Below are 27579 nucleotides of genomic sequence, written 5' to 3'. Positions count from 1 at the left end.
ATGATTCTTCTCCATCTCTAACTTTTGTGCAACTATTGGTGTAATCTCCCACTGTACAGCAGCCCTTCCTTCCCTCTTTAAAGCTAACTTTACCATGACTTTCCTCCTTATGCATTCAGCCATAGTGACAATAGGCTTGTCCCTTGCTTCTAGAATATATTTATTGAACACCTCACTCAAATTATTGACAACTAGGTCAGACTTTGCTTTAGGAGAGAAAGCATGCCTACTGAAGTGCTCCTGGCCAATTACAGTAAGCCATTCCCATGCTTTCAAGTTCAATTTTTTTAGGTCTTCCATGGCTTTTTCATACTCCCACTCAGTTGTAGCATAAACTGCAGCATCAACAAAACCCTTATACATCTCACTTCTCCAACCTTTGTTCGCCATATTTTGCAATAAGTGTCTTTTACAATATCTGTGCTCGCTGTTAGGAAAAACAATCGGGATTGCATTCATAAGGCCCTAAAAAATGAAAATCAATCTTATCCTCAGAATATTAGGACTTAACAAGAAATACTTTTAAATAAAAAATGTAATTTAGCCTTCTGCCTATCTGACATGAAGGTCCAACCACCATGTTCTTCCCCAGATCCAATTGCAGACCGCAACATTTCTAGGAACCATGTCCAGCTTTCTGTGTCCTCTTTTCCAACCACTGCAAATGCAATTGGGAACATGTTGTTATTCCCATCTCTTGCTGAAGCCGCCAACACCTGTGCACCATTTGTTAACTTCACAAAACAACCATCAATACCTGAAATTTATAATCATATATTAGTACACTAAGACATCACAAAAAGATGGGTCATAAAATACTTATAAATACCGTAAACTTACTTATGAAAGGTCTGCAACCATTTATAAAACCTTGTTTTTGAGCATTGAAACATATGAAGAGTCCACTAAATCTTGGTGCTAGGCTTAACACATCTCTATTGATTGTTGTCACTACTGCTATGGTTCCTGGGTTGGTATCAATTAGTGTTTGCAAATAGTCTCTAATTCTTTTGTATTGCTTCTTTTGATTGCCTAGCACCTTATCTGTAGCCTTCCTTCTCGCTCTATAAGCCTTAGTTTTGGATATGTCTGTGCCTAATTCCCTCATAAATCTGTCCACAAAGGCTCCAACCTTCCAGTTTGGATCACTTCGAAAGTCATCCTCATATCTTTGGCTTAACCATGTGCTGTCAACTCGGCTACAGTTTCTATGGCTTGGACATGTGTGGGGAGCAACCATCTCTCTAACCATGAAGGTTTTTTCACTACCAACTTGTGATGCTCTGATGAAAAAATCACACTTCACCTTATCTTGACTACACTTCACTTTTATCCTTTCACCTTTGTTCCTGATGAACTTATAATCCCTCTCTATTACAATGTGGTATGACTTCAAAGCATTTCTAAATTGTCCCGCATTAGTGAAACACATGCCCTTGCACAATTGGCTTGTGTCCATCATATTACTCTCATCAAAATAGATCTTCTGAACTTGGACTCCTTTTCCTCTCCTCCTCTTCCCTGGTGGTGGCTTGTTCTTTTCATCAGTCTCACTTTCTAGTGCACTTAATCCACCATCCTCACTGGGTGGATCAGATAGCTCACAGGTCATAGCATTAAGATCAACCACCTCCTCAACAGCTAAATCTTTACCATCATCCTCATGGGTATACAAATCCTCAATATCGGTATCACCTTCACAATGGCTCATTGGATCTTCCCTCTGTCTCTTCATCTCCTTTAGTTTCTCAACATAACCATCCTTTTCTTGTTCATGATCTGTGTCACCACTTGAAATGCTATGTTGATCCTCAATGTTTGTTGGTTCGGTGTTGTAATCAATGTCATCTTGCTCCTGAGATGACCCCGCAACAACTTCAACATGATCAATTTTAAGAGGAGAAAATGGTGTTCTATCAATTGCCTTGAACATGTGCAAATCAACCCTCTTGTTGTTGTCATTATCCATGATCATATCTTTCACATTTGTTTCATCTCTAATCTTGGTCAAAGTGCCACAAGAGTATCTATCACTACTTGTGAAAAATAAGTCATCGCCTGCTTCGTAACCCTCTGCATCCAAAAGCTTCACTAAGTTGGAGTAGCATATTTTATCTTTTTGCATCTTCTTCTCCACAATATCAGTGTTTGGTTCGCGATCATGCTTGAAAACCCTTAGTGACCAATACTCACTAGCCATCCTATATCACCAACATATATATAAGAAAATATTAAGTACTATTATTGTTTCAGGAAAAGAAATTTGAACACATATTGTTTTTCTTTTGTGACAGGAAGTTAAAGTCTTTTTAGTTACATTTGTTCAAAGCATTTGCAGGCTAGTATAAAATTTGACCTTCTAAAGACAAAATATACAACATCTAGTATCACATTATGCAGGTTGTTGTCTAGGTACTCAGCCTTTTCTACAGATAACCATTATTCTGATATTTTAACATGCAACTATGCTTAGCACAAGAACGAGATGTGATTAATAACCAATGCATTAGATTAAAATTCTGGGTATTCAACTGAACCAGTCAATACCAACTAGTACTCTATTTGATTTACCTTGTGAATGGGCAAATGGCTGCAAGGATCAAGTGGGATGGCAGCTGCAAATGTTGTTGACTCTCTTGTTCTTTCTGTCACAGGGGACAAATAGCAGCTTTGGAGGGGAGAGTCGTGAGCAGAGCAGCCGAGGACGCCGTGAGAGGATTCCACTGCCGAGCACCGAGCATGCAGCCTGCAACCAGCAGCCGACCGGAGTTATTGAGGAAGTTGATGTCGAGCCGAGCAGGCGACGCCGCCGTGGCCGATAGTGCTGATGTCCAGCGGAGCGGCTTAGGCCGCCACGGCCGCCGGCGCCGACGCCGACGTGATGCCGATGTCGAGTGGAGCAGTCTGATGCTACCGCGCCGAGCAGATCGACGACGCTGATGCCGAGCAAAGCCGTCGAGGTTGCTGCTGTTGAGCGGACTAACCTAGTTTAGCGCGGCAAGAATTGGGGCAAATTGCCGCATGCTACACGCACTGCCGCATGAACTCCCGCGCGATTTTTCCGTGAACCGAGTCTCCCATGTTAGCTCTCTTCTAGGTCGTGAAGGTCCAGAGCAGGTGAACTCCCGCGCGATTGTGGAGGCCGAGAGCAGCAAACCCTGGTCCAAAGAGCAACAAATAGCTATATTTGAGTTTAGGCCTATTCCATTTTGAAACTAGAGTAAAAAATAGTGATCTACACTTAAATTAACTCTTAAATTTTATACCCATAAACTTTATACAGATAAATATTGCATATATAGACTTTTCACACATAAATATTATGTATAAAAACCCTATCATGAAAAACTTTATACATATAAGGGGTCATATTTTACTTTTTAAAAGAAAAAAAAAGCCAAATGATACATTTGTAATCCTGAATAAAAATTTATGTACGGATTCTTAATGATTTAAATGTCAATACTGAAAAATAAATTACGATAAAAAACCCTAAAATCAACTTCAAATTTAAAATTGAAAATTTGAATTGCTTATAAGCATAAGTAAAATTGAAAAAATGAGACTAAATATCATGTGTATAGACATGCGCGAAAAAGAGAAATATGCTTTAACACATTGCAGTGATAAACTATGTTATAAATAATAGTTGGACTACCGTACAGTATACCGTACGAATGGTTCATGTTATGTAACAATAAACAAATATAAACAGAGCAGAAAAAACAACCTTTGTGCATCCATGCACCTCCACAATCTGTTACGCCTCGTGCCACTGCGCCACATGCAACGCAACAAAGATACATCTAGTATCATCTAGTATTATAGTTGTCACGCTGCAAGGGCGGCATAAATGATGCATATGGAGATTGCACCGGAACGCAGGCACCATGGAGGAGCGGAGTGGTGTCGGAGCACATAGAAGTGGTGTGGCGTGCGAGGCCTGAGGAGCATGGAGGAGACAACATCGGCCACGCGAGCAGCACATAGGAATGGTGCAGGAGCGGCGCTGGCGCAAGATAGCGCATGCGTAAGTAGACTCTCGGTCATACTGGAGTCCGTACACTAGACTCTCTATATAAATAAATGGTATTTTCCTATGCTAGAGGAGGTATCATGAGATATCACTGTTTTTTATATAAAATTTGATACCTCTTGGTACTTTAAATATACCAAATTTTATATAGAAAACATTGGTACCTCTTAGTAAAGGATGAGAAAAATGCTCGTAATAAAATGGAAAATCCTATGGATTATGGTGACGTTCGCGCAATATACTTTCCGCACGTGCTGGGGGCATTTAACCTTTTGCCACTTTTAAAAATGGCACATAACATATTTTCCATCCGCTGTCTATGACACGTGGGCCCTCATGTGACTATGACATGTGGGCCCAGTAATAAATATGTTAGTGTCATTTCTAAGAGTGGAAAAATGTTAATTATTCCCGCAGGCTGCGCCTGCGTTGGGTATCCGCGTCTGATGGGCCAAATTCTCTGGAAGAGTATGGGCAACGCCATGTTGGAACTAACGGGCCGAGCTGCGTAGGTTCGGCGTGGTGGGCTGGGCTGGGCCAGTTTGATGGTACCTGCGGCGGTTCGTCCTCGAGATTCGTGCTGGATGGGCCCAGCGCTACACGAATCTCCAAGGAGGAACCGGGTTCCTCGTCCTCGTCGGCCTCCCCTCGCGCTGTCACAGAGAGCTCGGCTGCTCGTCGTCGACTCCACGGAGCACGCAAGCTCATCGTCCCTCCGCCATGGCGAGCTCATCGTCCGACCCCGACAAGCTCATGGCCAAGGCCGACAAGCTGTAATCCCTTCACCCCCACCTCCCCTTCCTCACTCCTCCCACCTCCCTCCGTCCTGATGGAATCCCCCTGCCCCGGTTTGACCCGCAAATCCATCTGGTTTCTCCCGTGCTGTTCTTAGAGAACGGAACTTTTGCTTGTTTGGGAGAATGGGGCCGGCGATTCGAGTCTATATGCTGCGGATAGTCAATTCGTCATGTCAAGCTCCGCGATGGTTATAATTTTCTTTTTTTTTCGTTTTGGATCATGGACTGGGAACTCATGGATCTATCCCTGATCTTAGATGGGGGCGGGGGTAGCGTCACTTTTCCAAATTCGTGGTACTGATTTGGGGCCGTTGAGATCTCGAAGTGGTTAGTAGAGATAAGCTCGTGGCAATAGGTTTCCCAGAAGAGGACTTTCCCCAAAATTTTAGGGCAATGTGGTACATTAGTTTTAGCTTAGTTTGCGCAGCTTTGGTGACATTGTGTTCAAGGGCATGACTAGTATTTGATTTGCATCACATGATGTGCCGTATGGGAATTCTGAGTAGATTTGTCTCCTAGATAATATCCATTTTCTGTCAAAATATCTTCAGAATACAGGATATGAGTGTCCGTGTAATAATTCATGTGTTAGCCCTTTTCACTTTAGCAGTGGAAAACTGGACTTGAATTCCAGCATTGGCGAAAACAGATCATTTTGGGAAGCCTTTTGTTTTTTTTTGTTTGCTCTGATTTTAATGGTTTTTGGTTAAATTTTGTTATTGTTGTAATCCTTTTAGTACTTTCTAAGCACACCTGTCTATCTTAAGCTGTTTCCTGTCCACCCACTACCTTGTTAATTATGTGCTACATATGATTATGCAGAACAAAATTGAGCTTCACAAGGTGGAATGCCGATTGGAAGAGTGCTACCTCCTTGTATGAGCAAGCTGGTCCGTGGCCTGTTTGTTGTATTTTTTATCTTATTTTTTTTGTTATCAATTTTCTTCCCTGTGGTGTATCTGATGATAGAACTTTCATTTCTACTATAAAGCTATTGCTTATAGGTTCAGAAAGGACAATGAGAAAGCAAAGGATGCCTTTGAGAAGGCTTCAAAAGGACAAGAAATGATTTCCTCGTATCCTTCAGAAAATATTTCTGTAGCTGTCATATTTTCACATCTTTTGAATTGAATTATCACCTAATGCACCCTTAACTAGTTTAATATACCCTGGGATGCTGCTAAACACATGGAATCTGCTGGTGCTTTAGCAAAAGAGCTTGCACGTTGGAATGAAGTTTCTGACTTTCATCGCAGAGCGTCTGAATTGTATCGCGAATGTGGAAGATCACAACCAGCCTCTGATGCTCTTGCAAAGGGTGCCAGGTAATTCCAAAGCAGTCTGAAACTTATGTGAACAAAGTGAGGATTATTGTTCTAACATATGATGAAATCAGTTTCTTGGAGGATAACACTCCAGAAGAAGCAATAAAAATGTATGATGAGGCATGTACTGTTCTAGAAGAGGATGGAAAAGAACAGATGGCTTTCGACTTGTATCGTGCTGCTGCGAGTTTATATGTCAAGCTCGAGAAGTAAGAATATTCCAACATAACTGAACCATCTTAATATCTGTTTATTTTAATTTCACACTAGGCTGTTCCTTTTACATCTATATGACATGCGTTCTATGTCTTCAATTTTCTTTTACTGCTAACTTATAATCTTCTTCTTTATTTCTGGTGAGTTATCACTGTAAAAGAAATTGTCAATGGGTTACAATTACTTTATCTTAAGTAAACCAAGAGTGTTTGATCATATGTTGAATGTGCTGTAATATCCACTATATGTGGACTGTCTCTGTTTTGATATAATCACTTCCTATGTCACACTTTTATTTAATTACAGGAAGTGCTTTTCATTGGACCTACTAGCATGAACACTTTTCTATCTGTGTCATCCCATTTTTCTTGATCAGTTTAACTATACTTCTGTGACAGTGCTTGACAGATTTTCATATTCACTCTTTGAATGATTAGAGACTATCAACTTGTTTAATTATTGATGACTTCCACTCTTACAATAACTTGCCAAGCTTGTCATTACTATTGACAGTTTTATTTAATTCTGCAATGATACTTGGAGGTTTTACTCCAAATTTTTTTGTTATAACTATCAAGGTCAAATGTGCTTAAACTTAATTTGCTTCTATGGTTTGATGTGCTGTTTAGGGTGCGCTCGTTGCTTGCACAATTTTTCACACCTTCTTCAATGATTTATGAAATTGGTGCACACATTACTGCTAACCTCATTTCTGTGCTCATTTGTATTTATTCCCATCTTTGGCCATCTCTCACAGGTATTCAGATGCTGCAGCAACTTTTCTAAGACTTGGTTCAGCTGCTGATAAGTGCAATGCTATCAATAGCCAGTGCAAGGTAATACTCAAATTATTTACACTAGCTTAATTTTACAGGGGTTTGTACCTAGTGACCAAAGGTAGCTTCTAGCTAGAAATACTATACAATGTAGTCCGAGAATTTCTTTTTACCGATAATAAGACACTTTATTGAAATTATAGATCTGTTTATGGATTCCAGACAAGAACGAAATAAATATTGATTACCCCTGAAGGCATTATCAAATTTTGAGAAATGAACTTATCTGATTATGTACCTGTTACTTTTGACATGTAGGGCTATTTGAGCGCAATCATCGTCTACCTTTATGCCCATGATTTTCAACAAGCTCAGAAATGCTACAATGACTGCTCAGAGTAAGTTGCACATTCATCAGAGTGATTGTTTGGCTTTTACATACCTATACTTAGCACCTATACTTAGCGATCTAAAAAATAAGGCTGAAAAATAAACTTCTATGAAAAAACCTCAAAATCAATTCTAAATCTAAGATTGAAAATTTAAATTTTGGCTTATAAGTATAAGCAGAAGCGAAAAGATGGGGATGATGATAGTTACTATCACTGAAAATTGGTACATATGCATCCGCCATTTATGTATTTGTCTATGTTAGTTTGCATCAGATCATGAAGCCTAGACATCACTTCCATTGTTATTTCGTTTTCTGCTGCATTGCAGGGTTCCAGCCTTCCTTAGTAGTGACCAGAATCGATGTGCAATGAAACTGTTATCTGCTTATGAGGAAGCCGATGCGGAAGAAATTAAACGGGCTGCCCAATCAAGTGCCATCAATCACCTCGACCATGTGGTAATATTTTGAGTTCCTTAGTTACAAGGACATCCCGTAGCTGAACTATACCAGCGTCGTTATGTCAATCTCCTTATATGATTAGAGATTACAGAGATATTATGTATAAAAACAGCGAACTGAGTATACGTTGAACATATTACTCATGGTCTCTCTGGTAGTCAACATGACCGCCTTAGAATATATAGATGCATTTTTTTTTTCTGGATCGTTCGCTTAAGCAGTGATACCACATCAATTGTCAGGCGATACTCATCTGCTAAAATCTAAAATAATTTCCCCCTGATTGTTGTGTTTCTTCATCATTCTTCACTTAGATTTATGGTCAATATTGCTACAGGTAATTCGACTTGCAAGGAAACTACCGACAGGTGATCTGCAGACCATCAAGAAATTGGCGGCCGATGACGGGGAGGATTCTTTGGACGAGAATGACCTAACTTAATACCAAACTACCCTTCCTGGGAGGGGAGATGGGGGCTGAGAAAGCAAATATTTGAGGTTGAGTCATGTTACCGTTTATGAACAGGAGCCACTGTAAAAAAAGAAAGATAGCGATCTACACGGCAAAACTTATGTGAGGCAGTATGTATCTTGATATTTGTCATGTTCAACTGTGATGTCCGATTTGTGCACATACATCCCTACATTGTTGATTTGTTCTTCTTATGCGGTTTGATCTTGTATTACCTCTGTGGATATTATATCCCTTCACCCTAGACAGATTTATATGGATACAAATAATTTAGCCCTGTAGATACAAATAAATCTGGACACACAAAAAATATATTTATTGATCCATTCTAGGTAAAACCAAGATGTCATAAGAAACGAGGGCAACTTAACCGGTTCTTTTGCTTCTGAATTTCAATGTCTAAAACCTGAGGCAATTCTGGATTTGGTCACGGCCTATGAAATTTTGTCTTAATATCTGTATAGTGTTGTCGGCATGATGATCGTGCATCGCCGTATGTTACAAACTTTAGTGGGTCATTTAAGCGCAAGCTGTTGATAAATAATTTGATGATCGTTCCAGCCAACAACAGGTAAGGCATCTATCGAACCACCAGATTACTTCATTATTAACTGGAAAAAAGGATTTAGGAACCAACAAATTACTTCACTATTAACTGGGATAAACACGATATGGTTTCACGTAAAAACACAACACGTAGAGAGTGCAGAGTAGTACGTCTTAACAAGCTAGCAGCTGCATTCATTCATGATGCAAATCAACATGATCATGGAGACTCGTCGTTGCTGACGACGGTGGTGCCGCGAGCAGGAGGGATCCCCGGAACGACGCGCGGCAGCGGGAGCACCGGAGGCACGATGGTCGTCAGCGGCGGCAGCAGCGGCAGCACCGACGCCGCCTTCTCCTCGCCGCCTTCGCTCCCCCTCAGCCCTCTCCCGTCGCAGGGCGACGCGGGCAGTAGGAGCGCCGCCGCCAGGAGCAGGAGAGCGACGGCGAGGCCCCGGCGGTTGGCCATGTCTGCGTGCGTGTATACTTGTGGGCTGTGCTTGTGTGTTTATTTTTGCGTGGGATTATTAGGGCTTCAATCTCTCGCCATTTTATAGGCGAGCCGTGCTGTTCGTAACCGGCAAAGAAGCTGCAGAACCAGGTGTCGAGGAGAGGACGAAGCGGTGCGCGGGTGTGGAGTGAAGGCAGCGCGGCGCGGGTAATGGGATCACCTGCTATTACTATGATAATGGCATCGAATAAACAGTACAGTTTCATTGGTACGATCTTAGTCGTTTGTTTTAAATGGACAACCATGAATTCATCTACTACAGCAGTGATTCGGTAGATTATTATATTTTACCTACAGCAATTTTACTATAGTACTATGCATCGTGTCATCCACAGTACCGCGCCGTTTTTTTTTCTCATGTTTTTACCGTGCTATCCTGTATGCAATGGCAATGGCAGGTGATCCGACCCGCGGCGCGGCTGCTTGGGGGAAGGGGAGGTCACGGGAGGGCGAGGGAGGTATGGCTGGCATGTGCGGGAGCGCCATGCGCCCGCCGGCGAGGTACGTGGGTTTGTCCGGTGGTGAGCGTCGCGGCCGGCCGGCGGGCGTGGGGCTTACACGCAGTTACCGCCCAATCCACGTCGACCCGGTGGCAACGCACTGTCCGCCACGTCGCCGATCAACGAGCTACTCCCTTCTCTTTTTTTTAACTTTTCAATCTTGATCATTTATTTTATTATATATATATAATTATAAATTATTTCATTTATAATTAAAATAACTTTAAATATAATTCATAATTTTGCATTTACATTTTTTAAAATTTTTTTAAATAAGATGAATGATCAAACATATATTTAAAAATCAAGTCTTAACTAAAAAAAGGAAGTATTAGATCAATATTAGGTCACCTTTGGGTTACTAAAAAAAGAAAACGATATATTGATAAAAAATAATTTATAAATAAAACTTTTATATATGTAGGGTCGAAGACAGGAGTATGACAACTAGAGCCGTAGCCCTTGATCCTAAATATGCATTAAAATTTTATTTTAAAACTTCAAAAACTAGAAAATAAATACAAAATTATATATTGAGACATATGTTTGAAAAAAATTCTAAACGATCTAAACGATAGAACTGAAAATAACTATAATAAAAAGCCTCAAAGTTAACTTTTAAATTTAAGTTTGAAATTTTAAATTTTGGTTTATAAACGTAAGCATGAATCAAACATAAGGGTGATAATTTATCGTTTTATAATATAACTTGGCAATGCTCGTCACGATGCAGTCAGGACGTGGATTCATGCAGACGTTAAGGTCTACTCCGCCAGGGACTCGCTCTAACACGTATCCTAATGCCGTTGACCAATGACCACAACAGCATGGATAGTCTTCAGTAGTACTAGCAACGATGCAACTGGGCTTTCTTCATGTGCAAGCTGTCCAAATTCGTCGAGACAAATCAACAAGATTTGAATCTAAATTTTTTCCGCATATACAAAACCGACCTTAGCTCAGTTGGTAGAGCGGAGGACTGTAGTGTTGCAGATTAATCCTTAGGTCGCTGGTTCGAATCCGGCAGGTCGGATTTTTTTTTCATCACGTATTTTATTTCCTTTTATGTTTTCCCATGTAAAAAACAACGACATGTTTGTAAATTCTTTCCCATATAAAAAAACCACGTGTTTGTAAATTCTTAGGAGATGACTATATCATGTAAATAGTTATTATACTTTTTTAAGTTCCCTTTTGCTTCAAATATTTTATTTCCTTTTACATTTCCCATGCAAAAGAAACAACAATAGATGTATATGTAATCTAGAGAGTTATACTAGCATTTTCTTAAAATAATTAGGAAAATAGATTAATACACAATAATCACTTCACCAATATGCAAATTTCAAACATAACTTTAAAAAACCTTTTATTACAGTTCATAGAAGCTATATTTAAATTTGCAGGTTCTTTGAACAATACATCTTATATTAATCCATTTTTTCAATTATTTTAATTTTTAGAATCACTCTCCGTGAAAACAGAACAGAAACAAGGAGCCGGAGCCCATCGTGTTCCGCGGACGGCGGACGCCTCGCCGGTCGATCGCCGCCGGCCGTACGCACGCGCCTGGGGCCGGCGGCGCCGTTCCCGCGGGCGCGGCCACGAGACGACGGGATCGAAGCGCCGCCCAGCGAAGGTCAGCTGTGCACGAGGGGGGTGGTGGACCAGCGACGACCATGCGCGTCCGTCTTCTCTCTGACCTAGCTTCCCCCTCCTCGTCGCCGTCGAGCCGTACGCACGTTGAACTATCAAACTGACGACGACGACGACACACCTAAAGTTTCCGCGGCCCTTCCAATCACCTTCCCCACGACGACGACGACGGCGCCATCAATCTCGATCGATCAGGACGGCGGTCGGGGTCTGTCTCACACCATCGTTTTTGCCGGCGATTTCAGGCTCTCATTTCGAACGACTAACGGAAGAAAGAAGCATTGTGCTCAAATATGGTACACAGATGTTTTTCCTTTTCAGATAAATGATACGATCGACGAACAGATTAATTATTTAATTAAGCTCAATGGGCGTCAGCGTCTGTCACTCCCAGCAGATGAGGAAAATTCAGGAGAAATGTCATGGAGTATACCGGACTTAAAATGTCAGTACCAAACCAACCCCCGTTGATGTGGGGAGAAATTATTTTATTAAATAAATCTTTTAGCAAGTAACTTTATTATTAAATCATCGGGTAAAATTTTTTCAAAACTAAATCTTTTGGCCACGTCAGTGTTGATGGCGTGGCAAGACAACGCTCTCAGCAGTTGGTATGGCATGGCGCCAATATAAATGGCATGGCCAAAAAATTCATACGGTGAAAATATTTTAGTAATAAAATTATTTATTAAAAAGTTTAAAAAATAAAAAAAATTCAAGGGATCATCGGCCACTCTCGTGGCTGCTGCATAAGCCAGGAAGCTGCAATCATGTGAGAATTGCCATATTGACGTGTGTTTGCTAGATCCATATATGAGCACTGAAATATTGCAATCTCCTGTGTTGCTTTCTCTCACCTCAAACCCCAAAAAAAAAACCAAACACCATATTTATAAATAAAAAATAATTTATAAATAAATTTTTATATGCGTTCTTAGGAATATAAGACTAAAAAATAAACTGTAATGAAAAAACTCTAAAATTAACTCCAAAAAAAGGAAAATTCAAATTTTAGCTTATAAATATAAGCAAAAACGAAAAGGCAAGAGTTTCAAAACTTAAAAGCAATAATATTGCAGACTAACAGATACTTTTGTTTGGAATCTTTCCCAGAATTAAGTTACCCTATACAATTTCTTCTTTTGAGCATACAAACAAGTTTGTTGCTCGTCTAATGCTAGCCTGAAGTCTGAAGACTCTGAAAACTACAATTGACCCCTGTCTTTTTTTTTTCTTGCGTCAAGAGCCAGCCGCGCCTTTTTTGAATAATAAAGCGAAATCCATCACCTCGTAAAATGGCTTCTAGACTAATATAATTGCTGATCGTGAACAAGTCCACTGCGATGTAAGCCTCGACGCAAGACTACAGAGAACTGATCGATTAAAAAAAAAGGGGAGAGATTTGCAAGCATGGGAAGTATCCAAGAAGCACTCACATGAAGACGTCGAATCGGCGACCTATCATCTTCGTATAAGAGCAGGGCAATATACCAGCTATAAACATATTTTAAATAGATACGAGTATATAAAAAAGAGGTGAGCTATAAGAGTTATAGTTAGCTGTAGCATAGGTTCCAAGACCTAATGTATGTATAACAGGTGGGACCTCTTCGTTCCTGAAAAAATAATCAATCGATTTTCGTGTCCAGTATTTGACTATCCGTCTTATTTGAAAATTTTCAAGAATTTTTTAAAAAGATAGTCATACATAAAGTAGTTTTATCATATAATAAAAACATTAATATTAAACGTAATTTTTTTTAATAAGACAAAAGTCAAACATTATATCTAAAAGTTGATTTGTTTTGGAACGAAGAGAATATTTTATATGCAACTGTTATATAAATTGGCTATTAGATTCTATAGATAATTTGGAGCCCGTAGTTTGCTATACTAATGAACTTGCTCTAATCATGTACATTTTCGAGGCTAATTCTCTGATTTCGCGTGAAATTTCGAGCTAGATTCGCATGCTCACACACCCCTTTCCAGCTCAGTTGATCGCCTCTCCGTCTACGAATACATATAGGTTGTCACTTGTCAGAGGCTTGAGACGGCAACAGCTCCGGCTGCCGCTTGTCGTTGGTGGACAGCACCTCGCACGGCCACGGCCAAGCCAAGAAACGACGAGTCATGCAGCCTCGGCACGGCGAGCCGCCGCGGGCGCCGCCGCCGCCGCGAGAAAACCTCGTCCGCGCGGGCTTCGCGGTCGTGCTCACGGCGGTGTCCTTCCTGACCGTCAACACCATCGGCGGCGAGGGCGAGGGAGCGCCGCCGGCCGCGGGGGCAGCCGAGCAGTTCCAGCTCGCCCTGGCGTGCGGGATCCTGGCGGCCGGGCTGCTGCTCATCATGTACGGGATGATGCGGCGGCACGGCGGGCGCGGCGAGCCGGCGGGGGCGCCGATCCTGTTCCTCCGCCGCGCGGTGGACGTGGCGGCGGCGGTTCTGTGGAACGCGGGCGGAGTCGAGCGGCCGCTGCCTACGCCGGTGATGGTCCTGCTGCTGTGCCCTCTTCTTGCAGAATGGTTGGGCTTCATCTGACGTACTTACGGCGGCCAGCGAGGCGCAGAGGCGGGCGAGTTCATGGCGGGCTCGCCGCCGGTGAGTTGACCGCTCGGCAAGCGTTGACTCGAGACCCCTTCTTTTTTTTTTCGATCCATCTCTTTTCTTTTCTATTTTATAGAGATACGAGGTAGACCTGCGTATCATTGCATTCTTTCTTCTTCTTTAGTGAAGAACTGTAGCTGCAAATTACTCCTCCATCTCAGAATCTAACCATTTTTAGAGCTGAAATTGTTTCATTCTGAGATAGAGGGAGTTTTAATGTTCATGTACATAAGGTAACACGAGTACACGACCACTTGTAATTTGTACAGTTTGTAAGATACTCCTGTATATTTGCAAGTGAGACCAGGAGCTGTGTACAGCAATGCATCGTATCCTTTTCAGTTTCAGAAAAAAAAACAAATTTAACTGCTAGACAAGCCAAAATAGCGTAGACTTCCAATAACAAGCATGCATCGATCTGCTTATGCATATCCATCGATTCAAAACCACGATGAGTGTTATCTAGCTTGTCTACAACACATTTTGCGTTTGGTTATCATATTATGTTTTTAAACTTTGAGGAACAGAAAATATATAAAAAACCAAGAATATATTCTGCATCTTCTTCCAAAGTGCTGCCAAAAGAAACGGTACTCTTTTTTTTTTCTTTTTGAGCACTGCCTAATCAATTGAGAACCCTGAGGCTGATCTATACCCATTGAGGTGGTGTTTTCTGTCTACTCTGTTCGTCCAAATATGTAAAAGATTATATCATTTTTTTTAAAAAAAACTATAAGGGCAAGTCATAATACAAAAGGTGATGATTTGAGGAAAACGAAGGATTTGGTTGGAGAAATAAAATAGTACATGAGTTGATGGATATAGAATAAAGCTGTCTTATAATCCCTTATATTTTTGACAAGCCAAAAGGATAAAAAATCCTTTTGGACAGAGGAGTATCTCACTTATGGAAGCATCTAGATTATTCTAGATTATTCTAAGAAGGTGCACTTCCAGTCTTCCAGGCCAAATGGCTGTAGTAGCAGTTCAGTAGTCTCTGACAATCAAAACTTGAATTCTCGCTGTCTTCGTCTTCCTAAAACAGAGCATATTCTGAATAAAGGCCCTCTTTAGTTCCAAATTTTTTTCCTAACGTCACGTCGAATCTTTAGACATCTAAATAAAACATTAAACATAGATGAAAAAAAAAACTAATTACATATTTATGGATGAAATCATGAGACGAATCTTTTAAGCCTAATTAATCCATCAGTAGTGCATGTTGGTTAATCATGGATTAATTAGGCTGAAAAGATTCGTCTCGCGGTTTCTAGGCGAGGCGTGAAATTTGTTTTTTTATTCATATCAAAAAACTCCTTTCGATATCTGGTCAAACGTCTGATGTGACACCCAAAATTTTTATTTCTTCAACTAAACTCCCCCTAAATGAATTTTTTTTCCATTCTATATCAGCAGCATAAAGCAAAGAAACGGCGACGGTTTGATTGCACTGAATACAACAAACACGTCGACGCCGCGGCAGGTGTTGCGGTCAGCACTCTGAACCAATCGATAAAAAAGGGGGAGAAATATTGCTTCCATCGATCATGTCAGCATTTCAGCACACAAGAACAGGGAAAACCAACCAAACTTAACCTTTCTTTTTTTTACTTCGGTTAAGTAAACGGTTGTGTGCCGCGAGACATTAACCACACAACAATTGGGAGTAATGTAAGCAGAGCCGTCAATTTTAATCTATTTTTTCCTCTGTCATTTCTTGCCCAAGTGGATGCTGTGAGCAAGCTACTAATATGCCTCCCATAACTATCAGAAGTAAACAGTAGTAAATGTCGATTTCTACAAAAAAAAAAAAGAAAAAAGAAGTGCTGCTGTCCAGCGTCGAATTTTCGTTTTTTGGCCTGACAGGAAATTATACATGAATTTGTACCAGGCAGTGTGGGCCTAAACAAGCAGTTCTTCTACTGTCTGTGTCATAGAATAGATACTGGCACTCATGTTAGGAAAGCAGATTTTTTGCACATGGGTGTATATATACCCATTACTTGCATGTCATCTAAATAGTTATAAAAAATATCTAACAAGATAGATTAATATGAGTTATATTACTCCACCAACATGCAAGTTTAAATTCAACTTCTACAAGTTATAGCAAAAATTCTTTCTGTTATATTTGCTACAACTTATAGAAGTTAAATTTAAACTTGCATGTTTGTGGAGTGATATAAATCATATTAATCTATCTTGTCAATTTTTTTATACTTTTTTATGACTATTTAGATGGTATACAAGCACACAGGGTGTACCTATATTCGTGTGCTAAAAATTGTTTCCTCTCATATTAGCTGCATAATAGCAACAGAAATTCCGTGTCAATTTATTCAGTTAGCTATTTACATATGACAACTCCATTCTCCTTCTGGCATCTAACACAGCATACAATTTGAGCCTTGATCTGATTAATGGGTTAGGAACTGATGAAAAAGGCAGGTTACTTTTGTCTAATCATAGGAACAGCCGAACAGGGAGCACATCCTAGTTCCTACCTGCCCAAGATACAACTTCTAATATTCAAGTTCGTTTCAAAATATTATAAATAATACTTCAACTACTCGTTATCTCAACCAATCATAATATTTTACTATTTAATTTATTCTCATACTACATTATTATCTCAACTAATCATAACGGTCTTTCATCTAGGCATGATTCTTTAAAAAAAAATATATATTCACATTTATCTTTTTCCTTATGCTTATGCTTATAAAATAAAATTTGAGTTTTTAACTTTAAAATTTAAATTCGGAGTTTTTCACTGAAATTTATTTTTCAACTTTAGCTTTTGAATCTTTAAGAATACATATATAAAATTTTTATTTATAAATTATTTTTTGTTTGTAAATATACTGTTTGTATTTTTTTTTCATAGAACACCAAAACGATAACTATTTTGAGACGAGAGAGCACACCTGACAAGTACAGTTTCTAAGCTACTTCTGCACATGAGCAAGTACAATTTCCGTGCTAATACCGTACCACGATTCACACCACGCCTTCCCGGCTCCCCCGCTAACCCCCGCGTCGTCGTCGTCGTCGTCGTCGATACATAGCATCCACCTCGCTCGTCGTGCGCTGCTCTGAGCTCCCTTCTCCTCGTAGCCTCCTCCTCGTCCTCGCCGTCGCCGCCGCCGCTGTCGCCGTCGCCGGGCGCGGCCAAATGCCACCGCAGCTTCAGCAACGCCGCGAGCGCGCGGCTCCACGGAACCCCGTCGCGCCGCGAGCCGACGAACAGCGACGTCGCCGGGAGCGCGCGGCCCCACGCCGCAACGACTTCGTCGGCGTCGGCTTCGCCGCCGCGCTCATCTCCGTGACGTTCCTGAACCACCGCGTAGTCGACGTCGGCGGGGGCGGGCCGGTGGTCGGCGTCGTCGATCGGTGGCAAGTCATCCTGGCTTTCGCGGTCATGGCGGCCGGCCTGCTGAGCGTCATGTACGGCATGCGGCGTGTGCGCGAGGGCGAGGGCGACGCGCGGGCGCCGCCGTTCGTCCGCCGCGGGGCGGACCCGGTGCTCTGGGACGCCGGCGGCCGGGGCCCCGAGCGGATGCTGCCCCTGGTGATCCTGCTGCTGTGCCCTCTTCTTGAGGCCTGCTTCGACTTCTTCTGACGACGCCCAGCCCAACGGCGGCCAGCGAGGCGCCGCGTCGCCGCCGGTGACGGCGACGGTGAGTTGCCCCGCTCGCGCTCGACAAACGTTGAGGACTTGATGTAAAGGCAGAGCGTCTTCGTTCTTCTTTTCATTGCGTTATTAATCTGTTCTTCTTTAATTTTTCACCTTTTTTAGATTATGCAGGAGAACTGCTAATGATTGCATTGTTTGTTCTTCTTCCCTGAAGAACAGTGGTTGCAAAATAAGGTTCATGTAAAAACGATCAGTCAACCACTTGTAATACTCTGTATGACATAATTTTTGGAAGTGGGAACAGGAATTGTGCACAGCAATGCAAAGTATCATATTTGAAAGTTTGCTTGGTTACCTTGCTTCACAGGACAAGAAAATTTTCTGCTCAACATGCCGAAAGTAGTACCTAGTGTAGACTTCCAATAAATGAGAATGCATCTATTTATTCATATCCTTTCAACGTTTGAAGGTTCATACTTCATACATAAGAGTTATCTAGCTTGTATACAACACATGTGGTCTATTCTGTTCTTATATTATGTTTTGGAGCATAGGGAAAAATGTCGAAGAAAAAAACTATACATATGATATGATCCTAAGACAGGATCTTCTTCCAAGTTCTGCCAAAAATATCAGTAATTTTCTTTCCTGTCACTATGTCTGTGCTGAACCGATTTTCTGAAGGATAAATGATTTTTGCACATGGAGCTGAGAATCTGGTGATTGTGTTGGGAAACTTTCATAAACCCGAAGTCTGAATCTATTGAACCCTGAATTAGGTCGATCCATAGCCACTCGGGTGTGTTTTCTGCCATTTCCATGCGGTAGAAAGGCTTTCGCGAAGATCAGTGTGACGGGCTGTCCAGTTCAGCTCGTCATGGATTTTGGATGGGTCGCTGTAAACCTCCGCGTAGTCTCCTGGTCTGCGGGCAAGGAAATCAACCTTGATGTTAGCTCCTGTTGCCTTCTTACATGCTTCTACAAACTCCTTCACCGATCTACCTGATAAAACATGAATAGAATTTCACCATCAGAAACAAGGAAAATATATGCAGAGCAAAGGAGTGCATAGATGTGCATGTGCTGAGACGATTATTGATCTTTTACCATGTCCTGTGCCAACATTGTAGATTCCAACTTTTCCAGGCTGAGCTTTATCAAGAGCTTTCACATGAGCATCAACTAGATCAGTGACATCAATATAGTCCCTTATGCAGGTTCCATCAGCTGTAGGATAATCAGTTCCTCGAACCTGAAGCAAGATAAAAGTCATATAACATATAATGTCGAAACGATGTATGCTGAAGTGAGCATGTTCAGTACCTTCAAACCTGGAATGATTCCCAGCGCTGCATCAAAGCAAGCACCAGAAATCCTTCCATGTTCACGCAACTCTGGTCGCGGAGCTTCCCCTAACCGTCCCTCTGGGTCTGATCCAATGACGTTAAAGTATCTAGTTCAAAAGAAAGTAAAGTGAGTTTTCTCTATAGATTAATGTCTAATATGGGATACAAGAGAGGCAGAATGGCATACCTTAAAATCATGACAGCCATTTCTGATCTCCTAGAAAAATCTAAAATGATGTCCTCTGCCATCTTCTTTGCTTTTCCATATGGATTGATAGGATTCTGCATTGGTTTAAAGATTATCTAGAATCAGTGAATTGCTGATAATATCCATAAAAATTTGCAAAAAGAGGTCCATGCATTGATAAGCCAACCTGAGGTGTTGCTTCTGTTATAGGCATTGTGTCAGGTTCACCGTATGTTGCACAAGTACTTGAATAAATCAGAGTTTTCACATTATGTGCTGCCATTGCCTCAAGCACTGTCAAGGTATTTGATGTTATGTTGTGGTAGTACCTGTTATAGTAGCGTTAGCACAGATCATGCAATAGTAACAGCATTTGCAACAGATCATTTCTGAAGGATAATAAGAGGAGCAGTTTATACAAAAAAAAAAATCAACTCATCACATACATTTTAGGACTTTCTTTTGTACTAGTCTTCACAGTAAAATTTGCTAGCGCCAAAAGTAATAGGTGAAAAGCTAGCAAGCTACCAACAATGAAAAAGGTGGAATGCCTATATTTTTTTTCCATTTTCACCTCATAGTATGTTTGGAATATAGATTGCATATTTAGCATTTTATTTCAACAATAAAGAAAGCCAAGAGCAGTTTGCTCCAACAAATCAAAGATTGCACCACCATTTATGTAACATGGTGAGTGACTAGCTTTCAAATGGAATACAATAACATTGGGACATCAATGCCTTACCTCAGTGGCTCCATCGTACTCTCACCAACATAAGCAACAGCAGCAAAGTGCATAACAGCATCAAATGCATTCTCTGAAAATATTTTGTTAACCTGGCTATTGGTTAAGTGCAAAACAGATAACACCAACACAGAAACGGTAATAGGTATGAAAGTTCACATTGTAGAGATAAAGGATACAACTTTCGCATCGCCTAAATCAGCATATATAAATTGAAGCCTCCCAGGCTCTGGAAACAACCATTGAAGGACTCTGACAGCTCCCATGTTCCCTCTAGAAAGGTTATCCTGTAAAGATCATGGCAGAAATTGCTATAGCATAAAAGGTCTTAAAGTGAGGAGTAAAAACATGAAGTTGGAATTAGGAATTTACCACAATGGTAACGCGGTAGTTATCCCTAAGTAGACGAAGAGTAGCATGTGACCCAATGTATCCAGCTCCTCCCGTTACCAACACATGAGTCACCCCAATTTCATGGCGAGAGAACTGCAGAAAATGTGAGTGGATCATGAAAATGCCACTAGCTTGAAAGAGGCAAATTGTAAAAGCAAACAAATATAAAGTGCTAGATCAGATGACCGTGCTTTATCCAAAACTAATGATAGTACATAAAAAAATAACCACTAGCACAGAAGCCGAATAAATGAACAGTGGATTCATCAAATTGAATGGGCGATCAATGCATTTCTTCCAATTATGGTAAAGAAACCTGTTTGTCAGAGAGTCAATATATGATTGTTCCACATGAAATTTATGACATAATTGAAGTCTGAACGATAGAATAGAACAATGAGAAGGTGCAGACTCAACAGCAATCGACAGTGAAGTGGGCTGGTTGTTGAGAAATTCAGCACGTACCACACTCGTACTGCTGAAACCAGGCGATTGTTTCAACACAACGATGCACATGACCGTGAGAGCAGCAGCCACGGTGAACTTCCCAACGACATTAGGCTTGCGTCTATGATCACCAAAGTCCATGCCTGCGAAAGTCGCTTGGCGAATTAAAACCTGTACCGGCAAATTCGGTTGTAAATTCAGAATTTTCTGCCTCCTACTCTGGTACTGAAAGCCACAGGGCGTACAACATCTACCCATTTGGGGAATCAGTACTGCATTTACACGTACAATATTTTAGAAAAATTGATCAGCTGCACACACTGTCTAAGCTAAATTTAGACGATTATACACTCCCCCACCCAAAAATAATGTAAGAACGACATTAAAATTGGAGCACGGAGATGGGCCCCATTTTTTTTCAAACAAATGGTTTTTTCGGTGAAAACAAACTGGATTAGCAGTTTAGCACTGTATAACACATCAAACGAAGGAAATCGGGAAGAACAAAATGGGTTAATCGGATTGAAACAAACGAACAAACAAAACTTCCTTTGGAACGCATGAATTTCTCGGGGGATTCCGTAGCAACCAGGAACCGACAAAAACTCCCGCGTTCCAAAAGTCACCCAGCCAGCCCGGCCGGATCTCCAGGCTACACGACACGGGGCTCACGCGGTAGCGCGGAGGAGGAAGAGGAGGAGCAACCGAAGCGCGCGAATACCTTCAGGCCGACCGGAACCGAGACGGAGAGCGGTGGAGTGAGGCCGAGGCCGGCCGACGTCGGCCCCGCTCGCCGTCCGCGCGCGTCAGGGCCGGGGGTCAAGGCTAGTGCGGGGGGGCCGGGGGGAGGAGAGGATGCCGTACTCCGCACGGCGCCTCCGGGCCCGTTCGCCGGCGGCGGCGCGCGCAGGCGCGCGAGGAGGCGGGAGAGAAATGTGGCGGTGGCTCCGGGCTCCGCAGATCGGAGGAGAGAGAAAGATGGCGATAGAGAGAGAAGAAGAAGAGAAGGAAGGAGAGAAATAGACGGAAGGAGGGAGGGGACGGTGGCGCGACAGTTTGGTCCATTTTTCTCTTCTAGTTTTTTTTTTAATTTTTTGATTTGAAATTAGCGTCACCATCATCCAGTCCATCCGTATAGCACGAATTTGATTAAAAATTAGTCAAATTATTATTAGTATATCTGGTGTACATGATTTGTACTTTAAATTGCTTTTCATAAAATGCTAGTTTTGTAGATATTCAGAATGTATTTTTACGCTGCAAGTGAGCTTTTAACAGGAATTTAGTAAGATCAGATATATGCCGCTATTTTAGAGCTTTTTAATGTGGTGTCACATGTACGTTGGTGCGTGTGACCATATGCATCTAGTTTACGTAATCAGAAAAAAAAAATATTTCTACGAGCGATTCATGATATCTAATGTTACAAGATTTTGCATGTCATTGTTTCGCTTACGTTGATTATAAGCATAATGGTTAAGTAGCAAACATCGAATAATTTGTGGGTTTGATGGTCTAAAAGCAAATGGTAAAAAAATAAAATATGATAAAAGAACTGTGAAATTAAATTTTAAAATCAAAATTTGTCTTATGCTACAGGCTGAAAGGTAAACGATGGGGGTGTTTTTACAAAACATAATATGCCCTACGATGGGGGTTTGGAGGCAATGTAATTGTGGGGTTTTGCAAATAAGTAAAAATACACTGTTCTTGTGCTTACGTCGTTATTCAATCGAAGAAACAACTTTATGTATTTCCAAAGGATCAACTTACGGTTTGCTTGCGAGGAGTATCTACACACAAAAAATATATATTTAGCTTGCCATGGCAGCGATAATAAACTGCGAATGGCATCAGATTTGTGCCAAGTCAAAGCTCCACATTTCTGCCAAGATGCTCCTGGATTCCTTTCCTTTTGTTTTTACCTAGCCGACCGATTCATCAGTGCAATTATCAAATTACGTGTGGTGCAGCCTCCAACAAACCAGGCCTCTCTGAAAAAAAAAATCATGATCAGTACTAGAAAAACAACATCCAATTTACGATCCAAATCAGTTTCTTTATATGATGCTATGACTATGACAGTACAATATGATTCGAACCAATTACGAATCGGTGGATCAAATGTCAGTATTTTGTCGGTGAAAATAACCCAAAAAAAACAGTGAAAAAATATGATATAAGCCTAATACAAGTATAAACAAGCACTGATTGATTGTTTGATTGTTTCGTATTGGCGCGTGCAGATAGAGCGGGTCAACACTTTCAAGCCAGAGATTGAGATTGTACCTAACAATTCCAACTTAAATAGACGTCAGCACTTGGACTATTTTGCATCCAATTACGTCCGTTTCCTCCTTTCTCTTATTTATTTCTTTCTGGGAATCTTCAGTGGCTGCTCCTCTGATTGGGCTTCAGGCTGTGCATGCACTTGCAAGCATAGATCGCATCCTGGCATCCTGCCTAACTTGTAAATTTCTTGTTTATCTTTTTGCTGGATCTTTGTGCGTTCGGAGGAGCTGCAATTACCAATTAAGGAGAAAATTTGGTCAGACTCAACAGTTGTAGTAGAACTCAATGGACATGGGGCAGAATGGCAGATGGCCCACCACAGAAGCAGTGCACGTCTTATGATGGGCTCATTGAATCGAAATGTTCAATTGTTCAGATCAAGAGAATGATTGATGCATTTGGTACTGTAGTTAGGTAGGGGGAAACACAGCAAGCGGATGATAGTCACGTTTCAGTGGTCACAGGCTGAATTGAAATGGACTTAAAATGGAGCGAAAGCAGCCAAAACCTGAACTTTCCAGCACCAGAACACCATGTCTGATTCCTGCTGCATGTGCTGGGAGATTGCTGCACATTGTGATGGCCTCATATGCAGTGGCTGACTGGCTGTCTTGTTGGCATTTGCAAACTGAGTATCAGTTCATCAGCATGGACACAACTCAGCAGCTCTCCATAAGTTCAGCGCTCTGATAATTTGGAAAGGCATATCCAGTGTAGTAGTAGTAGATAGAACAAGTAGATGGAAATGAGTTTCTTTTCCATTGAGGTGAAGCTCCTTCACAGCATCCATACCAGCTCCATCATCTTCAGCTTGGTCCATGGAGACTGGCAGCCATGGGCCCATGGCACGTCGTTCTCCAATCCCTGTTGCTCCCTGCACTTTTGTCAACCCATTAGCATGACATTGCAACTACTAGCTCTAAACATTGGAGGCGTAAATAAAAACCACCTTATCAATGAATTTATTTTTAACCAAGTCAAAGCTTTGTGAGACTGGTGAAACTGTAAAACTAACACCCTCGTCTTTTTGTCTTAGTTTATGCTTATAAGCCACAATTTAAATTTTTAACCTTAAATTTGAAGTTGATTTTGGGTTTTTTTTATCAAAGTTTATTTTTCAGCCTTTGCTTTTAGATCGCTAAAAACACGTACATACAATTTTTATTCATAAATTAATTTTCGTTTGCAAATATGACGTTTGGCTTTAATAGGCCTAAAAGTAGCTGTAATAAGCAATAGTCCCGTACCAGCACTGTACTGCAAGATGCAATTTTATTCAAGATTTCATAGTTTACACTGTCAAAGTGTCCGATACAAACTCGTGATTATTTTTAGTACATTGTACACATTAGTCGCTCTTACTTACTTAGATCAACTGACCAAGGCTAGTTCCTGATCAACAGATAGACAACTGTCGGCTTGTTGGGCAATCCAGAGATGGAAATTGATAATATAGAAACGCACAACAAGAAGTTGCCTTGCATGTGTGGAAAACAAAAGAATGACAATTTCTTGCATCATGCACCAATTTCTTGGTCTCCTCTGCCTTTAATCACAACTTCTGAACTGAAAGTTCTTCTATACAACCATGTTGTACATTCAGTTACTTCTTTACCACACCAGATTCTTTTCTACATAGTACATCCTCTGAAAACTGTAACAAAAATAATTCAAACTACATCTGTCATTGTGATTGAAATTTCACCACTTGCAGTTCAAAAAAACTAGAGTGAGGGTCTCACAGACGTCAGTGAAACCCAGGAAGGCAGGAACATAAGTTTACTGATCATGGTTCAGCAATCACATACTGAAGGAAAAAAGGCAAAAAAATAAACTATTTTATAAACAATGTTTCCCAGAAAGAAATGTATAGATGTGAGAAAAACAATACCATCTCTGCACTTCAAGATGTAAAAAACAACAAAAAATACCTCAGGGCATGCATCTTCCAGTCCAGATTGTGTGCATGAAATTTAATTGCAAGAAGCTGCAGACGCAATTATCCAAGAGAAGATGATGCAAAGACAAGACTGCTAGAGTGAAGATCAACTGCACTTGTATACATTCTCTTTAGATATTTCACATTTTCAACCTTAAAGTGGACAAGATATAGTTATTTTTTTGTAAATGAATGTCTAATTTCAAAGACTTACCAAATGAAAACTATTCTTTTCCCAGCTTCACAAAGTCCAGATCTATCTCAGCTCTGATCATACATAGAACTAGTGAACATGTCTTGATCATTCTGAGACCCCAATAGTCCCAAGTTACCATATCAGAAAGGGATATACCATATGAATATTTGAGTTATCCTAAGAATCACTGGTATGAGAACACAATCTAGCAGACTGATGTAACAAGTTTTGTCCAAGTACCCACCCGAGGAACAAAACCTTGCTCCACCATTTGCTTCAAGACAAGATGTGCGTCATCCACACAGTTAACATTACAAAGTCCATCTATTAGTAGCTTGTATGATGAGAAACCAGGCCTCATACGTTCTGCACTCATCATGCTAACAAGGCCCTTCGCCTCTAAAAACATTTCTGAGCTCAAAAGGCCATCAAGAAGCACCTGATATGTCCCTGAATTGGGGTAGCAGCCCTTAGGCACCATTGACTTAAACAGATCGAATGCCTCTGTTACCCTTTGTTCTCTGCAAAGACCAGATATCAAAATATTGTAGACAATTGTATCCGCAGCGATATCCTCCTCCTGCATTCTCTCACAAAGCTCGAATGCTCTATCCACCTGACCACTCTGACAGAGGAAATTCATCAACGTAGAGTAGGTCGTCGCATTCGGCGCGCAACCTTGCTTCGGCATCTCATTCAGCAGCGAGATCGCATCATCGAATCGACCGAACTGACACAAGCCCTTGACAAGAATGTTGAAGCAGCAGGTGTCCAATGTCACCCCCAACCTTGGCGCGCTCAAGTAAACCTCATGGACAACCTCATACTGCCTCCTACACACAAGCATGTGAAGAACATAGTTGAACGTCTTGGTCGACGGCCAGCAGCCGCACCCGGGCATCGCGAAGAGCGTCTCGATGGCCTTCTCGGGGTGGTTGGCCACGTTGCCGTACATCTTGATCAGCCTGTAGAAGAACTCGTCGGAAAACCTAAACCTCTCGGCCCTGGCCATGGCCAGCAGCTCCTCCACGTCGCCGAACCTCCTGCAGCCGGCGAGCCTGTCGATCATCAGGCTGTAGAGGGCCTCGCTGGGCTTGTAATCTCTCCGGCCGCACGCCCTACGGAAGGAGCTGGCTATGAGGCGGGGGTCCCCGATGCTCGCGAAGATCTTGAGCACCTCGTTGGGGGAGAGCCAGTCCTTGTGGTCCAGCCTGCCGATCCAGTAGCCGTCGTCGCACGGCGGGGAGCGCAGCCTCAGGAACGGCGGCAGAGAGCGACGCGCCACGGCTCTCGACATGCTGCCGCCGAGAGGGAGGGAGGGGGTGAGGATCCGAGCTGCGGCGGCCGGCGGCGGGGGGAGGAGGAGGCGGCGGCGGCGATGTGTAGTGCGGTGCCAGGATGATGGGCCGGCCTTGGGCCTCTCGCTGACCAGAGGCCCAAGTGGCGTTGGTATTATAATTTTAAAAAAATTTGTACTGCAATTGTGGGCAGAGTGACCGCGTGGCCTAATGGATAAGGCGCTCGCCTCCGGAGCGGGAGATTGTGGGTTCGAGTCCCATCGTGGTCGTTTTTATTTTTTATATCTCTTTTTCTATTTTTTACGGAACTAATTTCTTCTCCTTTTTAGTTTTTACATACATGTTTCATAGGTTTTTTATGGAACTAATTTCTTCTCCTTCCTTATTAGTTTTTCTAGCATGCCTGTTTTAGAGCCGAATATGAACGTTTCTACAGTGTCAATTGGTTTTATGTTTCCGCTTTTTACAATATGAACAACTGTGTGTTTTTTCTCTCTCTTTATCGTTTGTTACATCTTGATATTCTCTCCATCCTAAAACAAATTAACACTCAGTTATCTAAACTTTCTTTTTAATGCAAGAGTAATAGCCCAGAAGAGGTACAGAGAAGGATCAAAACCACAATTTATGCTGCTTATCAGCTTATCATCAATTCACCAATCAGCAATACAATGAACGGTCTCGACAAACATGCATGCACCAAGCAGTCCCATACGTCAAACACTATGTATTCATCATAATATTGTAATTCAAAAGTTTTATTAGTAAAAGATAAAATTAGATTGGTCAATGGTATCAGCTTGA

The 27579-nt window shown here is 41.5% G+C and overlaps 3 protein-coding genes and 2 non-coding genes across 6 annotated transcripts; 3 read left to right on the top strand and 2 right to left on the bottom strand.

Moving 5' to 3' along the window:
• The first annotated feature begins 4682 nt into the window (after positions 1 to 4682).
• LOC102705713 (gamma-soluble NSF attachment protein) lies at positions 4683 to 8665 on the top strand. The gene is made up of 9 exons (XM_015836153.1): positions 4683 to 4809; positions 5656 to 5723; positions 5825 to 5909; positions 6000 to 6158; positions 6230 to 6367; positions 7132 to 7210; positions 7469 to 7548; positions 7871 to 8000; positions 8341 to 8665. The coding sequence occupies exons 1-9, from the start codon at positions 4757 to 4759 to the stop codon at positions 8443 to 8445; spliced, it is 897 nt and encodes a 298-aa protein (XP_015691639.1). The 5' UTR covers positions 4683 to 4756; the 3' UTR covers positions 8446 to 8665.
• Positions 8666 to 10980: 2315 nt separating this feature from the next.
• Positions 10981 to 11065, top strand: TRNAY-GUA. Its single transcript is given in 2 exon segments — positions 10981 to 11017; positions 11030 to 11065. It is a non-coding gene; the product is annotated as a tRNA-Tyr (tRNA).
• A 7290-nt stretch (positions 11066 to 18355) lies between these two features.
• Positions 18356 to 21853, bottom strand: LOC102705428 (probable UDP-arabinose 4-epimerase 2). 2 transcript variants are annotated; one of them, XM_006652768.3, is made up of 10 exons: positions 21772 to 21853; positions 21069 to 21193; positions 20583 to 20696; positions 20390 to 20497; positions 20211 to 20302; positions 19653 to 19794; positions 19466 to 19560; positions 19256 to 19385; positions 19040 to 19184; positions 18356 to 18934 (listed from the first exon to the last, which is right to left on the bottom strand). In XM_006652768.3, exons 2-10 carry the CDS (start codon positions 21189 to 21191, stop codon positions 18708 to 18710), a joined length of 1176 nt encoding a protein of 391 aa, XP_006652831.1. In that variant the 5' UTR covers positions 21192 to 21193; positions 21772 to 21853; the 3' UTR covers positions 18356 to 18707. The 2 variants fall into 2 exon arrangements, with proteins under 2 accessions (XP_006652831.1, XP_040378916.1); XM_040522982.1 differs by lacking the exon at positions 21772 to 21853 and adding an exon at positions 21269 to 21323.
• An 803-nt stretch (positions 21854 to 22656) lies between these two features.
• LOC102704794 (pentatricopeptide repeat-containing protein At3g14580, mitochondrial-like) lies at positions 22657 to 26846 on the bottom strand. The gene is made up of 5 exons (XM_015836612.2): positions 25496 to 26846; positions 24709 to 25391; positions 23660 to 24216; positions 23340 to 23569; positions 22657 to 23044 (listed from the first exon to the last, which is right to left on the bottom strand). Exon 1 carries the CDS (start codon positions 26772 to 26774, stop codon positions 25683 to 25685), a length of 1092 nt encoding a protein of 363 aa, XP_015692098.1. The 5' UTR covers positions 26775 to 26846; the 3' UTR covers positions 22657 to 23044; positions 23340 to 23569; positions 23660 to 24216; positions 24709 to 25391; positions 25496 to 25682.
• A 125-nt stretch (positions 26847 to 26971) lies between these two features.
• Positions 26972 to 27044, top strand: TRNAR-CCG. Its single transcript has one exon. It is a non-coding gene; the product is annotated as a tRNA-Arg (tRNA).
• Positions 27045 to 27579: the final 535 nt, after the last annotated feature.

Source organism: Oryza brachyantha, chromosome 4 (genome assembly GCF_000231095.2).
Source record: "Oryza brachyantha chromosome 4, ObraRS2, whole genome shotgun sequence".
Classification (NCBI taxonomy): domain Eukaryota; kingdom Viridiplantae; phylum Streptophyta; class Magnoliopsida; order Poales; family Poaceae; genus Oryza; species Oryza brachyantha.
Note: the sequence above shows the minus strand (reverse complement) of the source record. Positions and strands in the feature narration are given on the sequence as shown.

Excerpts from the sequence above, each read along its gene's own strand:
- LOC102705713 (XM_015836153.1), top strand. The coding sequence starts at position 4,757 with ATGGCGAGCTCATCGTCCGACCCCGACAAGCTCATGGCCAAGGCCGAC. Across the intron at positions 7,549-7,870 it reads TGCTACAATGACTGCTCAGA|GGTTCCAGCCTTCCTTAGTA; the intron begins GTAAGTTGCACA and ends GCTGCATTGCAG. Across the intron at positions 8,001-8,340 it reads TCAATCACCTCGACCATGTG|GTAATTCGACTTGCAAGGAA; the intron begins GTAATATTTTGA and ends ATATTGCTACAG.
- LOC102705428 (XM_040522982.1), bottom strand. The coding sequence starts at position 21,308 with ATGGGTAGATGTTGTACGCCCTGTGGCTTTCAGTACCAGA. Across the intron at positions 21,194-21,268 it reads CTGTGGCTTTCAGTACCAGA|GCATGGACTTTGGTGATCAT; the intron begins GTAGGAGGCAGA and ends CGACTTTCGCAG. Across the intron at positions 19,185-19,255 it reads GAATCATTCCAGGTTTGAAG|GTTCGAGGAACTGATTATCC; the intron begins GTACTGAACATG and ends ATCTTGCTTCAG.
- LOC102704794 (XM_015836612.2), bottom strand. The coding sequence starts at position 26,774 with ATGTCGAGAGCCGTGGCGCGTCGCTCTCTGCCGCCGTTCCTGAGGCTG.